At 33.1% G+C, this 16,406-nt stretch overlaps 1 protein-coding gene across 1 annotated transcript in view; it reads left to right on the top strand.

Moving 5' to 3' along the window:
- Window positions 1-16,406, top strand: part of LOC137654977 (cytosolic carboxypeptidase-like protein 5) — a 384,651-nt gene that overhangs the window by 193,467 nt on the left and 174,778 nt on the right. The window contains exons 7-9 of the mRNA XM_068388877.1: window positions 4,410-4,490; window positions 9,866-9,980; window positions 13,653-13,764. Coding sequence (XP_068244978.1) covers window positions 4,410-4,490; window positions 9,866-9,980; window positions 13,653-13,764 — 308 coding nt within the window. The remainder of the gene's footprint in view (window positions 1-4,409; window positions 4,491-9,865; window positions 9,981-13,652; window positions 13,765-16,406) is intronic.

Genomic DNA, 16,406 nt, shown 5'->3' with positions numbered 1-16,406 from the left:
CCATATTTGCTCTCTCGAATTTGGATCTTAAAGTAACAGCAGTCATCCATATTTGCTCTCTCGAATTTGGATCATAAAGTAACAGCAGTCATCCATATTTGCTCTCTCGAATTTGGATCTTAAAGTAACAGCAGTCATCCATATTTGCTCTCTCGAATTTGGATCATAAAGTAACAGCAGTCATCCATATTTGCTCTCTCGAATTTGGATCTTAAAGTAACAGCAGTTATCCATATTTACTCTCTCGAATTCGGATCTTAAAGTAACAGCAGTCATCCATATTTGCTCTCTCGAATTTGGATCATAAAGTAACAGCAGTTATCCATATTTACTCTCTCGAATTCGGATCTTAAAGTAACAGCAGTCATCCATATTTGCTCTCTCGAATTCAGATCTTAAAGTAACAGCAGTTATCCATATTTGCTCTCTCGAATTCGGATCTTAAAGTAACAGCAGTTATCCATATTTACTCTCTCGAATTCGGATCTTAAAGTAACAGCAGTTATCCATATTTACTCTCTCGAATTCGGATCATAAAGTAACAGCAGTTATCCATATTTGCTCTCTCGAATTCGGATCTTAAAGTAACAGCAGTTATCCATATTTACTCTCTCGAATTCGGATCATAAAGTAACAGCAGTTATCCATATTTGATCTCTCGAATTCGGATCTTAAAGTAACAGCAGTTATCCATATTTACTCTCTCGAATTCGGATCATAAAGTAACAGCAGTTATCCATATTTGCTCTCTCGAATTCGGATCTTAAAGTAACAGCAGTTATCCATATTTACTCTCTCGAATTCGGATCTTAAAGTAACAGCAGTTATCCATATTTGCTCTCTCGAATTCGGATCTTAAAGTAACAGCAGTTATCCATATTTACTCTCTCGAATTCGGATCATAGTGTAACAGCAGTTATCCATATTTGCTCTCTCGAATTCGGATCTTAAAGTAACAGCAGTTATCCATATTTGCTCTCTCGAATTCGGATCATAGTGTAACAGCAGTTATCCATATTTGCTCTCTCGAATTCGGATCATAGTGTAACAGCAGTTATCCATATTTACTCTCTCGAATTCGGATCATAGTGTAACAGCAGTTATCCATATTTGCTCTCTCGAATTCGGATCATAGTGTAACAGCAGTTATCCATATTTACTCTCTCGAATTCGGATCATAGTGTAACAGCAGTTATCCATATTTGCTCTCTCGAATTCGGATCATAAAGTAACAGCAGTTATCCATATTTACTCTCTCGAATTCGGATCATAAAGTAACAGCAGTTATCCATATTTGCTCTCTCGAATTCGGATCATAAAGTAACAGCAGTTATCCATATTTACTCTCTCGAATTCGGATCATAAAGTAACAGCAGTTATCCATATTTGCTCTCTCGAATTCGGATCATAAAGTAACAGCAGTTATCCATATTTGCTCTCTCGAATTCGGATCATAAAGTAACAGCAGTTATCCATATTTGCTCTCTCGAATTTGGATCTTAAAGTAACAGCAGTTATCCATATTTGCTCTCTCGAATTCGGATCATAAAGTAACAGCAGTTATCCATATTTGCTCTCTCGAATTCGGATCTTAAAGTAACAGCAGTTATCCATATTTGCTCTCTCGAATTCGGATCATAAAGTAACAGCAGTTATCCATATTTGCTCTCTCGAATTCGGATCTTAAAGTAACAGCAGTTATCCATATTTGCTCTCTCGAATTCGGATCATAAAGTAACAGCAGTTATCCATATTTGCTCTCTCGAATTCGGATCTTAAAGTAACAGCAGTTATCCATATTTGCTCTCTCGAATTCGGATCATAAAGTAACAGCAGTTATCCATATTTGCTCTCTCGAATTCGGATCATAAAGTAACAGCAGTTATCCATATTTGCTCTCTCGAATTCGGATCTTAAAGTAACAGTAGTTATCCATATTTACTCTCTCGAATTCGGATCATAAAGTAACAGCAGTTATCCATATTTGCTCTCTCGAATTCGGATCATAAAGTAACAGCAGTTATCCATATTTGCTCTCTCGAATTCGGATCATAAAGTAACAGCAGTTATCCATATTTGCTCTCTCGAATTCGGATCTTAAAGTAACAGCAGTTATCCATATTTGCTCTCTCGAATTCGGATCATAAAGTAACAGCAGTTATCCATATTTGCTCTCTCGAATTCGGATCTTAAAGTAACAGCAGTTATCCATATTTGCTCTCTCGAATTCGGATCTTAAAGTAACAGCAGTTATCCATATTTACTCTCTCGAATTCGGATCATAAAGTAACAGCAGTTATCCATATTTGCTCTCTCGAATTCGGATCTTAAAGTAACAGCAGTTATCCATATTTGCTCTCTCGAATTCGGATCTTAAAGTAACAGCAGTTATCCATATTTACTCTCATACCAATCGGTGTGAAAATTTCACTACAGAATATCCATCTTAATTAACAAAAACTGTATATTGGGAAATTATGTAACTCATTGGGAAAAAAAAGTAAGTGCTTACTTCTAGGCTGCTAATATGGTGCTTAATTAATTCATCTCTGAGCTTATAATTAACTTTAGGAAATGCTAAATGCATTCTTGCGAAAATGCTGTCATGAAGAATGGTAGTTATAACGTTATGTAACCCCCCCCCAAAAAAAAAAAAACATTTTCCATGCGCTTTTCCTTTAAACTATTTGGAGAGCCGCTAGACTATTGTTCGCTGTATTGATGCAATTATCCCTTTTGCCATTACCTAAGAAATTCTATACATTATTTCTATCCATCCTCTGTAAAGGCATTAAATTTTGAATATAACTTATGCGGCCTCAGTCCAAAGTGCTTTAATAAGTGTTAGTCCCTGAGTTCTAGACTAGTGTAAAAGCAAGAGAAACTATTTTGGAAAGTGCCATAGCTCTCAGTGAGGTCCTCTGTCCTTTATACATTGTTTATAATAAGTGCAATACATAATTGCAATACAAGGCTACAAGTTTTCAAACCTTTAGAAATTTAGAGAGTGTGGAACATCTGGAATTTCTGTTTATATTGCTTTCCTGTGCCCCAGTTTTAGGTCATATTCACAAGGTCAGGAGAATCAATCAGAAATGTGAATTGTTATCGAGTGTTTGTAAATGCTTTTATAGTTTAGTCCATGTTTTTAGGCAAAATAATAGAAAGTTTGGGAGAGCTTTAAAAGCAGAAAACAGCCATGTTGTCAAATGCTAAATACTGAACTTAGCTTAGCAAGTAATAATAATAATAATAATAATAATAATAATAATAATAATAATAATAATAACGTAAAGAAGCCCCCCTCAAAAAAAAAAAAAAAAAAAAAACTGATTCTGATGCTAAAGATGAATTTCCATTGAGGAATGAGGTTAATTTGCCGGCATCAAAGCAGGGAGTTTGTTATTGTGTTGAGTTGTCCCTAGAAGAATTCCCAAATGATATTGAAGTGAGATTACTGATGATATTTTGCACTCTCACTTATAAGAGATACAAAGTAATAGGCCAGTGGAAAAGAGATTATATAGATCTTTCTGTCACTACCAGCTCTATGCGCACACACACACACCTTGGAATTTGTTCAATATTCTTGAAAAGATATTTCAAGCTATAATGTTAATTTTATTAGTACTCTAAATGTCAACATATAGTTAATGAATATTCTGAAATATTTAAATTTTTCTTACTCGTTTGTTCATCTTAGGCTCATTATTTTGAAAATTACACAAATATAACACCTGAGATATATTTCTTTTAAGCTCCTCTCTCTGTAAAAAAAAAAATATATATATACTTAAATACAGATATTTATGTTGAACCCCTAATATTTGTTTTCTTTGGAAAATGAAAAATCTTAATGACCTCTAATTCAACTTGAATATGCAGTTCTATTTGGATTTTTTTTAGATACTTCGTGTTCACATTTTAGCTGGTTCATTTACTTCATTATTATTATTGTTATTATTATTACTATTATTATTATCATTATTTTTATTATTATTATTTTCATTATCATTATTGTTATTATTATTATAATTATTATTATTATTATCATTATCATTATTATTATTATTATTATTGTTGTTATTATTATGATTATTATTATAATTGTTATCATTATCATTTTATTATTATCATTATTATCATCATCATCATCATCATCATTATTAATATTTTTATTATCATTAATTTTATTATTATTATTGTTATTGTTATTATTATTATTGTTATTATTATTATTGTTATTATTGTTGTTATTATTATTATTATTATTATTGTTATTATTATTATTATTTCTGTTGTAGTTTTTGTTCTTGTTGTTGTTATGATTATGATTATCATTGTTATTATCATTATTATTATCATTATCATTATCATTATTATTATTATTACTATTATTTTACTTACAGAGAAAAAGGGTCCTATCCGAGTAGTTGTGATCTTGGCCAGAGTTCATGCAGGGGAGTCTCCAACTTCTTATGTGGTCCAGGGTAAGTACATTTGGAGACATTTATTCATAAGCAATATGTTACTTTGGGTAATTTGATTGTTAGTCTGACAATGTCAAAAGTTGGCCCAATAAAGTTTTCATTTTTCTTTTTATGGTTTGATATTTATGATATTTATTTTATGGTTAACACGTGTTTAATTCTCGGGAATTTTACCCATCAGTATACACACACAGGTACACACTTACATATGCACATATATACAGTGTATATTTACACACACATACATATATATATATGTGTATATGCAGTATATATATATATATATATATATATATATATATATATATATATATATATATATATATATATATATATATATATATATATATATATATATGTGTGTGTGTGTGTGTGTGTGTATATATGCAGTATATATATACACACACACACACACACATATATATATATATATATATATATATATATATATATATATATATATATATATAATGTATGTATGTGTGTGTGTCGTTTTCATACGACAGTCACATGTCAAAATGCACAGATATGTACATATGAATACTTTTACTTCTCGTTTTGAATTATGCTATAGAGAATGCCTTCTCTGATTCATTGTTACGTATCATATTGATGTTTGCTGATCATGATTTTTAAAAAAAAATTAAAAATAAGATTAAAAGTTTAGATTTCAAAATTACATTTTTGGTAATGAGGTGACACTTTATGTAGTTTCTTTTTTTTCGGAAGTGAACCACATATTAGCCGAAAATTCAATACATCCATATATACTTAGATCTTTTTCTTCAACATAGTCCAACATTTGATTATTTATTAAAGTCTATGAAATATCAGATTATCACTAAAACTTAACTTTAACTGTAATAGACAAAATTGTAAATGAGATGATTTTGAATCCAACTGAATAGTATATACTTATATAGTCACATTCATATTTCCAACTTGGTTATTATTATTATTATTATTATTATTATTATTATTATTATTATTATTATTATTATTATAATTATTGTTGTTGTTGTTGTTGTTGGTGGTGTTGTTGTCATCACTGCTAACATTAAACCACTGTCCTAAACAGATGGTTATTCAAAAGTAATAGCAAGACATTAGTCAGTTTCACATTCATACTTTAATTTAAAGCATCGTGGACGTTATGACTGGTGTTCCTCGGGGTAGTGCTGTTTCTCCTCTACTGTTCAAATTCCGTGTTCATTACTTGTGGTTTGACCTCATAAACGAGTGCTGTGGCTTATTGGAAACGTCCCTGCCTGCCGTTCTACTGGACTAGAGATCGAGTTCCGCTCAAACTCGTTAGCTTCTTGTGGTATCTGCAACCTGACCATCCTTATGAGCTAAGGATGAGGGGTTTGTGGAAGCCTATAGGTCTACTTGCTGAGTCATCAGCAGCCATTGCTTGACACTCTAGGGTCCTGGCTTAGGTGGAGAGGGTCTTGGATGATGATTATAGGGATATATGGTCAGTCTCTTGAGCATTGTCCTGCTATGTCTTTTTCGCTGTCCCTTGCATCCGCCATTCATGAGCGACCTTTAAATCTTATTATTTATGAAGATGATGCGTTTAAGATTTTCCATAACTTCGATCATGCACTACATAATTATTATTATTATTATAATTATTATTATTATTATTATTATTATTATTATTATTATTATTATTATTATTATTATTATTACTTGCTAGGCTACAACCATGGTTAGAAAAGCAGAATGCTAAAAGCCCAGGGGCTCCCACAGGGAAAATAGCCCAGTGAGGAAATGAAACGAGGAAAATAAAATATCTTAAGAAGAGTAACACCAAAATAAATATCTCCTATATAAACTATAAAAAAACTTTAACGAAACAAGGGGAAGATGAATAGGATAGAATAGTGTGCCCGATTGTACCCTCAATCAAGAGAACTCTAATCCAAGACAGTGGAAGACCATGGTACAGAGGATATGGCACTACCCAAGACTAGAGAACAATGGTATGATTAGGGGTGTCCTTCCTCTAGAAGAGTTGCTTACCACAGTTAAAGAGTCTCTTTTACCCTTACCAAGAGGAAAGTAGCCACTGAACAATTAGAGAACAGTAGTTAACCCCTTGAGTGAAGAAGAGTTTTTCTGTTATCCTGGTGTTGTCAGATGTATAAAGAAAGAGGTGACTGTTCGGTGTAATGTGTAGGCAAAAGAAAAATGAGCCGTAATCAGAGAGGGGTTCAATTATGGTCATTCCCTGTTATAACCAACTTTTTTTCCCATTTTTCTCACTCATGTTCCTTGAATTTTATCTCTTGAACTCTTTTGCTGTTTATGTGTAAAGTTTCATTAGTTTGACGGCCACAGAGGAGATAGTGGAAATTACTAAATACAGCCGAAAGGAAACTATGAGTTTGTAAGTGTTTCTAAAATGAACAACAAAAACTAAACACAAAGCTCGAGGTAATTTAATTTCATGAAATATAAAATACAATGAAGGGAAAATTCTTATTTCTTTTCATAAATGTTTTGATGATGTAAAGAATGGAACGTCGTGAAGAGCTTTTAGCATAGAATTCAGTAGAATGTGCACACATCCACGCAGTATTCTATGAATGGATTTCCCCCCCAAAAAAAAATAAATAAATATTGGTCAAGGTATATATTCCAGACATAGAAGACCCTAATGTTAATCACATGAAAGAAAAGTGGTAGCCAATTGATCCAAGTATAACTCATTTAGCGTGAAAAGACTTATCCGACTAAAGTCACTTCCAGATCGAATAGCAAGAGCTTACAAGTTACCTGTTGCCCGTGTATTCGTTTGAATTACTATTTAGTTTATGCTCTTTGGAGCTTTAGTTTACTAAAAGTTTGCAAGATGGAGTAGGCCATTAGATCCTCAACCCATTAGCTTGCTTAATGACCTCACCAGGTGGAGGAGAATCTGTCACTTAAGGGTAAATGGATGCAGGACCTAAGGCTCGTGCCAAAAATTAGAACGAGGGGAAACTCGATTCTGAATGTTTAGTTTCTAATGATGAATTGTATAGTGAGGGAAAAAATAAGAAAGTCGTGCCATATCTGTAGAGGACGCGTTTTTATTTTATGTTTTTTTGTTCGAGTTCTACTCTGTAACATTAAAAAAAAAATGTCAAAAAATGAGACGGGGGAAATTTTCCACCATTCTCTACGAGGTATTGAATTTTCTTTTAACATATGTATGAAAAAGGGCATTTAAACAATGTTATATAATTGCCTGTTGATGTTCTTAGATTATTTTGTTTTTCCTTGTTTCCTTTCCTCACTGGGCTATTTTCCCTGTTGGAGCCCCTGAGCTTATAGCATTCTGCTTTAACAACTAGGGTTATAGCTTAGCAATTGATAATGATAATAATAATGATTATAATGCCTACACATATTTTCATATAGTATAGATATTTTTCCTCCAATGAGTGTTTGGTGTCAATTTTTATCAATGTTATGTATAAATGATGAATAAAGTGACAGAAAAATTAGTTAATCATTCTTGAGCATTACGTAGACATACCTGATCTTTTATAACTTGTTTGTTTGTTTCAACATATGATAAGGCGTTTATCTTTCCATAGAAGGTAAGGTGTTCTTAATTGGATTATTCATCAGGCTTGTGAGTTGTGCTGGAAAAGCTTAGCAGTTTTATGATGGTTGGATGTAAGGAGTAATTAGCAGGGATGAGAATGAATACCATTGTTATTAGGGCTCTGGTGATTGAACGAATGTTGTAGCTTGAGGGTACACTCGGGCACTCTATTCTATCTTATTTCTCTTCCTCTTGTTTTGTTAAAGTTTTTATAGTTTATAAAGGAGATGTTTATTTTAATGTTGTTGCTCTTCTTAAAATATTTATTTTTTCCTTTTTTCTTTTCCTCACTGAGCTATTTTCCCTATTGGGGCCCCTGAGCTTATAGCATCCTGCTTTTCCAACTAGGGTTGTAGCTTAGCAAGTAATAATAATAATAATAATAATAATAATAATAATAATAATAATAATAATAATAATAATAATAATAATAAATGCTCACTAACAGACTTATTTATGAACAAATCTTAATAGTAATAATAACGGAATTGTAACTTTTCATCCACTATGAATACGCGTTTCTAATAAAATATCGGCTATCTCTTCAAGAAAGACTCAAGTCAAAGGCGTAGATTTCTACCAAATAAAGAAGTTTTGCGCTTTTTGAAAAGAGTGAATGTATTAAGCGACATACGGAGACTGTTGCCTGGAATAACTAAGCTGCTGTATTTGAAAGCCATATATAAGTTTCTTTAGAAATAGGTTGTCAAGTTTCATTAGAGAATTGGGTTAAACTATCCAAAGAACTTTTGTGCAGTTGAGAAGTAGTCTTATGTATTAAGGGACATACGGCAGTATGTTGACTAGAATAAATAAGTTGCTATATTTAAGAGCCAGTTATAAGTTTCTTTAGAAATAGATTCTGTCAAGTTTCCTTTAGAGAATTGGGTTCTTCAAATTTGTTGGGATCACAAAACTTGCCTTTCAGAATAATGTTCATTTTCGTAGGTATTGTGTTCCAATATTATTTCTATGAGCAGATTCAGTATCACTTTTGATAATAATCTTCTTGGTATAGATTTTCAATCTCCTATAATTTGATTCCTGGAAACACGATGGTATAATTTAAGTTATGTGTAATTTGATAATTTTATAACATACATACAATATTTAGGGAGGGGCATTCTCATTATTATCATTATTATTATTATTATTATTATTATTATTATTATTATTATTATTATTATTATTTTTGTTTTTGTTGTTGTTGTTGTTGTTGTTGTTGTTGTTGTTGTTGTTTTTACAGGCTGTTATAACCCTAGTTGGAAAAGCAGGATGTTATAAGCCAAAGGGTTCCAACAGGTCAAATAGCCCAGTGAAGAAAGGAAATAAATAGATTATAGGAGAAGTAATAAGCAATTAATGTAAAATAATTGTAGAACTGTAACAATATTAAAATAGATCGTTCATATTTACACTATAAACAAATAAAAAACAATGGGAAGAGAAATAAGATAGAATAGTGAGCTGGAGTGTTGTCTCAAGCAAGATTAAAGTTCCGTACAGTGGACCAAATAAGTATTATGCATATATGTACTTTAGGATAGAATATAATTCTCTCTCTCTCTCTCTCTCTCTCTCTCTCTCTCTCTCTCTCTCTCTCTCTCTCTCTCTCTCTCTCTCTCTCTCTCTCTAATTACATTAATTCATATCACACTTCAGTCATTGGTCGTCTTATATTTTTTACATTCTAGCCCCTTGTATTATGATATTATACAGATTTGTGTTGTTTTGTAATATATTATGGTTAAGTAATAAATAACCCCGTTTACAGGAATGATGGAGTTTCTCACAGGAAATAGTACCGAAGCTACAACATTGAGGGATCACGTGGTGTTTAAGATTATCCCCATCCTTAATCCAGATGGGGCATACTTGGGTAATTACAGGTAAGTTTTTCATTTTTTAATGATTGATAAACAGCGTTGATCTAAAGCGAAAAAATAGATTATCATAGCAATACACCGTCTTAGTTTCCTACTAAATTTATATTTCAGTCTCTTCTAGGTGGGTTGAAATATTTTTGTAGTCTAATTGCATGCAAAATCTGTATCAAATATACGTGGTATGTTTATCGCCGACTTCAATTTCCTCTAATTTAGTTGTGATTAAAGGATGTCCTTCCTATGGCTCTAATTTTTTTTTTTTACCCATTTAACACATCATTACTTGATTTTTTGCTGACTACTGAATAAAGAAAGTCCAGTTTATTTTATTAGCAAATACAATAAACCCTTCTTTTATAAAAGTACATAAGTTCTAGGTGTTTTAAGCTGATACTTGGTGGGAAACTGCTGACCATCACTGACTTGCTTACTTGAAAACTAGCGCTCAGCATGATATTATTATTATTATTATTATTATTATTATTATTATTATTATTATTATTATTATTACTATCCAAGCTACAACCCTAATTGGAAAAGCAAGATGCTATAAGCCCAGGGGCTCCAATAGGGAAAAATAGCCCAGTGAGGAAAGGAAATAAGGAAATAAATAACTGAAGAGAACAAAATCAACAATAAATCATTCTAAAAAAAGTAATGTCAAAAGAGTTATGTCATATATAAACTATTAACAACGTCAAAAACAAATATGTCATATATAAACTATAAAAAGACTCATGTCCGCCTGGTCAACAAAAAAGCATTTGCTCCAACTTTGAACTTTTGAAGTTCTACTGATTCAACCACCCGATTAGGAAGATCATTCCACAACTTGGTAACAGCTGGAATATAACTTCTAAATACTGTGTAGTATTGAGTCTTATGATGGAGAAGGCCTGGCTATTAGAATTAACTGCCTGCCTAGTATTACGGACAGGATAGAATTGTCCAGGGAGATCTGAATGTAAAGGATGGTCAGAGTTATGAAAAATTAGGGAGGGTGCCAAGACCACCCCTAACGATGTTTTCTGCTAACTTTTTTTTTTTTAACCCACATTTCCTGATAAACTATGTACTGGGCTATGTCAAGAACATAGCGACCACCCTCAACTCGGGGCCGTTCTCACGTAGGGGGCCAAAACCCCCGTTTCACACTACGCTCAATTCACCTCATACAAATTTACATTAAGCCTTATATGAGGGGTAAAAAATATACAGCCTTTCATGACATTTGTCAAGGACTATTGCAATACATCAAGAAACATATGTAAAGAGCAAAAATTACAATAGTATAATATATATTTTGAAAGTAATACAAAATGTACACAGACAAACTGAAAACATCTTGATTTTAACATATTTCTCTTTGCAAACGAAGTCCTCTTCAAGAAAAAATAAATAGTTTATAATTACATATTGCATTATGAATACTTCCTTATTAGGTACGCTTTCATTTGAGCCTATGTTGGCTTTTCTTATAGCCAAAGTTTACGTTATACTGAAATAAATACCAAACCTTCTTTATCAGTTTCAAACCGATAAATCTATGTAATGATTAATAGTTCTTTCTCCTGACATCTCCAAACTTATAAAGAATAAAGTGCCTTGAATTTCTTATTGAAAATTTAAATGTATTTGTTCATATGAAGTTGGAAGTTATTATTGATTAATTTTCTTATTTGTTCATTTATTTATTTACGTCTTTATCATGAGAGTTGTCGACGAGAGTTTTTTCGAATTGGTCGCCGCACATTGTCAAGCATAAAGATAAGTGTTGAATGGAAGCGAACAAGCCGCCAACAAAAAGATGAAACATAGTGATATTTATTAAATACTGTATATTTTGCAAAGGTGACAAGGTAAAGGTCTCGGGTAATAGACATAGCTTGCAAATGTTCCACTCAGATAGGTATAAAAACATGGAAGAAAAGAAAATTGAACTAAATGACGAAAGATTACTCTGCAAAATAAGAGCACTAGATCTTTTCGCAAGAGACCCCAAATTTCATGTAAGTAGAGCTACTGAGCATTTCAAGTAAGGGTACCCTGACACTTGCACGACTTTTTGCCACGAATTTGTCGTGGCAGGTCGTGACCTTTTGTGGCACGAACTGAAAGATAAATAAAAGAAAGAAAATTATCTCAGAATCACAGCTGACCTGTCCACATTGACACGAACTGGCACGACGAGTTGACGCATAGTTTGCGCACTTCCCGCATCGTCCCGACGAGTTCACGAACAGTTCTGACCAAAATTTTGAACATTTCAAAATTCTCGTCACGACATGCCACAATGTCACGACGAGATCACGCCAGTTCACGACTCGAGTCGTGACAATGCGTGCCACAAATTCGTGCAAGTGTCAGCCTGGCTTAAGGCTCGGATCAGGCCTTCCTCCCCTCTATGAAAAATATTAGTTTCTATTTATCCATATGTGATTTGTTTGGAAAGCCTACCGGTGAAACTATGCTACCATTTTTAACCAATCAATTACAAGAGCGCTGACCCATGGGCTCTAGAGTGTTACAAAAATGTAATCCTTGGTGTTCCTCAGAATAGTGCTTGTGATCTATTTCTTTCTATATATACACATTTTATTTTATTTGGCTTTGAAAACAGATTTATTACCTGAATTTTGGTTGCTTAAAATCTTGAGAGAGATTCAGGTAATTTTTTTACGTATTGCTTATTTGTAAGGGAGGACGTTAAGCATTGATAAAACTCGAATAATAACTGTTAGTATACTCCAAGACATTAGAATCTCTTCACCCAGATATTTAGACTTTAAGTTCTATGAACATGACCATTGGTTGCTTAAAATTTTTTAGAGGTTCAGGTAATTTTGTACATTGTGAATATTTGTAAGGGAGGAAGTTAAACATTGATAAAACTCGAATAATAACTGTTAGCATACCTATGGCATTAGAATCTCTTCCCCCAGATATTTAGACTTACAATTCTATGGGCATTTTTTATTGCAAAATCTTTTTCTAAGAAACATATCCAGGTTACCTCTAATTCAGTTGTATCAGAAATCAGTATGCAAAGTAAGGCCTGGGGCAGGAAGGATGGTGCGTCATATATTTGGTTAGCTTAAGGATGATTAGGCTACAATACATACCCGTTTTTTCATTTTTTTTTTTCTATTTGGCCACCTATGAACTACTATAGTCGCCTATATTTAGGGTATGCTTGGTTAGTTATAGCAGGGTAAGGGAATTGGCAATACTGGATCTATAAAGGCACTAGTATGCCAGTACAGGAAATACGACAATAATCTTATGTTAAACGTCACAGAAAGAAACTAAAAGAATAAAAATGGTAGCTCTCATTTACAATAACCTCCCAAAATACTGGTATAAGGATATGAACTCACCTTGCAGGTAGTCAATATCAATTTGGATATGATGTATAAGGAAGGCTAAGGTTCTTTGGTCACTTAGTTTACTCGATCTAGACTATATTTAAGTAGGCTAATGTGGTCATCCTTAGAAAGTAATTATTCTCGATTTCTTTCTAAGGGAAAGTGGGAAGATTGTATAATCTAATTTATAGGGAGAAGTAATAAAGTGGTTTTTTTTATACAAATTACTATAATGAACCACATTGATGACCTTGGGTGTCATAAGGCAGCTTAAAAATATTTAACAACTTAATAGGCTAATGCTTTACAGGAGTACGTTGATGGGCTGGGACTTGAATCGCAGTTGGAACGAAGCTACAGTCTGGGGTCATCCTACCGTATATGCTGCCAAAGAACTAATACTCCAACTAGATGATGCACCGGTAAGTAGTTAGAGATTTCATTGCTTTCCTATTTTAAACATGCCAAATGTCATTCACAAATTTCTTCTATTAAATGTGAAATTTTATTTGTACTGTTGTGTTACTTGATATGGAAGGTAGGTAACACGTGTCAAATATTTTTTATATCTATTATTTGATGTGGTTTTCTGAAGTAAGTATTTAAGGGTCATAACGGTAGAACTCTTAACGGAATGTCATACACTATCGGAATCCTGATGATAAAGATATGCTTCGCTTTGTCTTTCGGGACAGTGACCATCGAGATATCCACTTTCTCATATATTTAAAGAAAAATATGTAAAATATAGCAAGATTATAAACTTAACTACCCAGTATGTAAATCCAACCCCTTGATGGGTTTCCTAAGGAAATAGGCCTAAATTATTTTTGGTTCCAATATCGGTTCTCTTGCTGTTAAGATAAGGTTAGACACAATTGGACTTTGAGGAAAACCACAGCCTACATGCTCATATCTAATAGTTATGGTACTTATCATAAGTGTGATATTACATCACAGCATGACATCACACAACATATGAATCGCTAGATATGATTACCATTCTTTGTCTAAAGTTCTCAAGGTAACGTGTGCCAGGAATAGCAAACTTTGATATGGTAACAAGAAGTTAAAAGAGTTCATAATTAAGAAACCCCTTGTCGATCATATGATTTCAAGTATTTTCAATGTTGTGTTAACATTAATTGATAGGTCGAATATAGTTAAACCCCGTATTATAAGGGCATCAGCTTTGACCCAGAGAATTGGTAAATTTTGAAAGTTACATTAAAAAAAAATCTGATTTGTGTCATGGTAAGCAACAGTACTCTGCCCTTTTTGGCTGGCGTAGTTGTCATGGACGTGGAAGATAGGAGTTTGTGGAAGAATTTTCCAGAGATTGATATATAAAATTGCAATGTCTTAAATATTAAAAATAATCATAGTTCAAGCTCATGTAAATTTTGAAAAAAATGGATGATATTCGTTTACATATACTGAAAGCTGGACACCAGATATCAAATTGATTGCTGCTGCTTTTAATATTATTAGAATTTCGGATTATAGAAGCTTTCGGAGCATGTACAGTAGATTGGGTCTTAGACTAATGGTTCCCAACCTGGGGGAAATTTCCCCCAGGGGGAAAATTTGAAGCTTCCAGGGGGGAAATAATTACACCACCTACTAACTAAAACAAGCGGAAAAATATCCACATAGTGCGTGCGGCAATTTGTTGTTAGCCATTCAATTGTGATATGATCATATCATTTCTCACTGACATGATATTCAAGGGGAGAATTGGAGTGTCATGCTCATTTTGAGGCAGGCGAGTGGGCATGAGGGCTGGGCGGGGCATGAAGGGGGAAATCTGGATGGTTGAACTGGGTGCAGGGGGAAATGACAAAAAAAAGGTTGGGAACAACTGGCTTAGACTAATGGTCATTAGTCCCCAAAAATATGAGAGAATGTTTCGATAGTATCTAAGTGAGAGACTATCACTGTTTTTGGTATTATTTGAAAATATAAATTTACAATTGAAGAGCATATTTAGTCTTAAAGGAAAGACTGCCCACTGCGCCACTTGTGGTTTGTAACTTGGTAGCATCTCTACAATTATTTCTAGATAGTCTATAAAACTGATCCCAGTGTCTAAATGGTTTTACAACAGACTCAGTATGGATAACGTAAATGTACTCAAGTTCAGTTTCAAGGTCAGTAGTTAAATTTTCAAGGCCAAACAGAATAATTTAGCTGAAAAAAAATAGCTTAAAATTCCTTAGTGTTGGTTTTATGATCTGATAAGTTCAATGGCTTTATCACCAATGACTATGAAGATCATATTTAAGGTCAAAAGGTAAACTTTTCATGGTCAAGTAGCATAGATTTGCTGAATATAAGAATACATATCACCTGTACAGTAGGTGGGCTGGAAGAGTGATTTTGATTTCTGCTTATGAGCTAAAACGATTTCTAGATGATAAAAAAGATCAATGAAATCAACATGAACACCATCATGAATATTTTATTATCTCTCACTCGCAAAAGCTTATCATAAGGGCTATATGAATAGCAAAAAGTACTTAATTTGACAAATTTTATCGTCTCCCTAAACAACCAAATTGCCTCTCTTAGTTACTTTTATCAAATACAAATGACTTTTGGGAAGATAGATACTTCACTCACTCGTGCTTCCTGAATTATTGTCATGGGGCTATTAATACGAGATATTGCTTTGCTAAGGTGAACACGACAGCAGTGAAGCTCGCTGTCAATAAATTATTTATGAGCAGAGTGTAGGATGTGAACATTTGGATTTAATAGCCCAATGCCAATAATTCAGAAAGCTTGTGTGATGATATTTAATATTTTCTTGAAGGCATTTGTACCATATGAAAGTGATAAAGAGAAATAACTTGGTTGTTAATGGAGATGAGAAACGTTGCCAAATCAAGTACCTCTTGTCATTCATAACATATTTGGTAAGGTTTTGCGTGAAGTTAATAAAATAGAAGCGCTTGCGCAGGTCAGGTCAAACTAACATTGAGTACCTTGCCTACCTTTACCGAGATTATCATCAATTTGAAGTGGTATTCTTAAAAAAAAAACATTTGTCCGGCGTTTTGAC

The sequence above is a fragment of the Palaemon carinicauda genome, chromosome 16 (assembly GCF_036898095.1).
Source record: "Palaemon carinicauda isolate YSFRI2023 chromosome 16, ASM3689809v2, whole genome shotgun sequence".
Classification (NCBI taxonomy): domain Eukaryota; kingdom Metazoa; phylum Arthropoda; class Malacostraca; order Decapoda; family Palaemonidae; genus Palaemon; species Palaemon carinicauda.
This window is presented reverse-complemented; position numbering and strand designations above follow the sequence as displayed.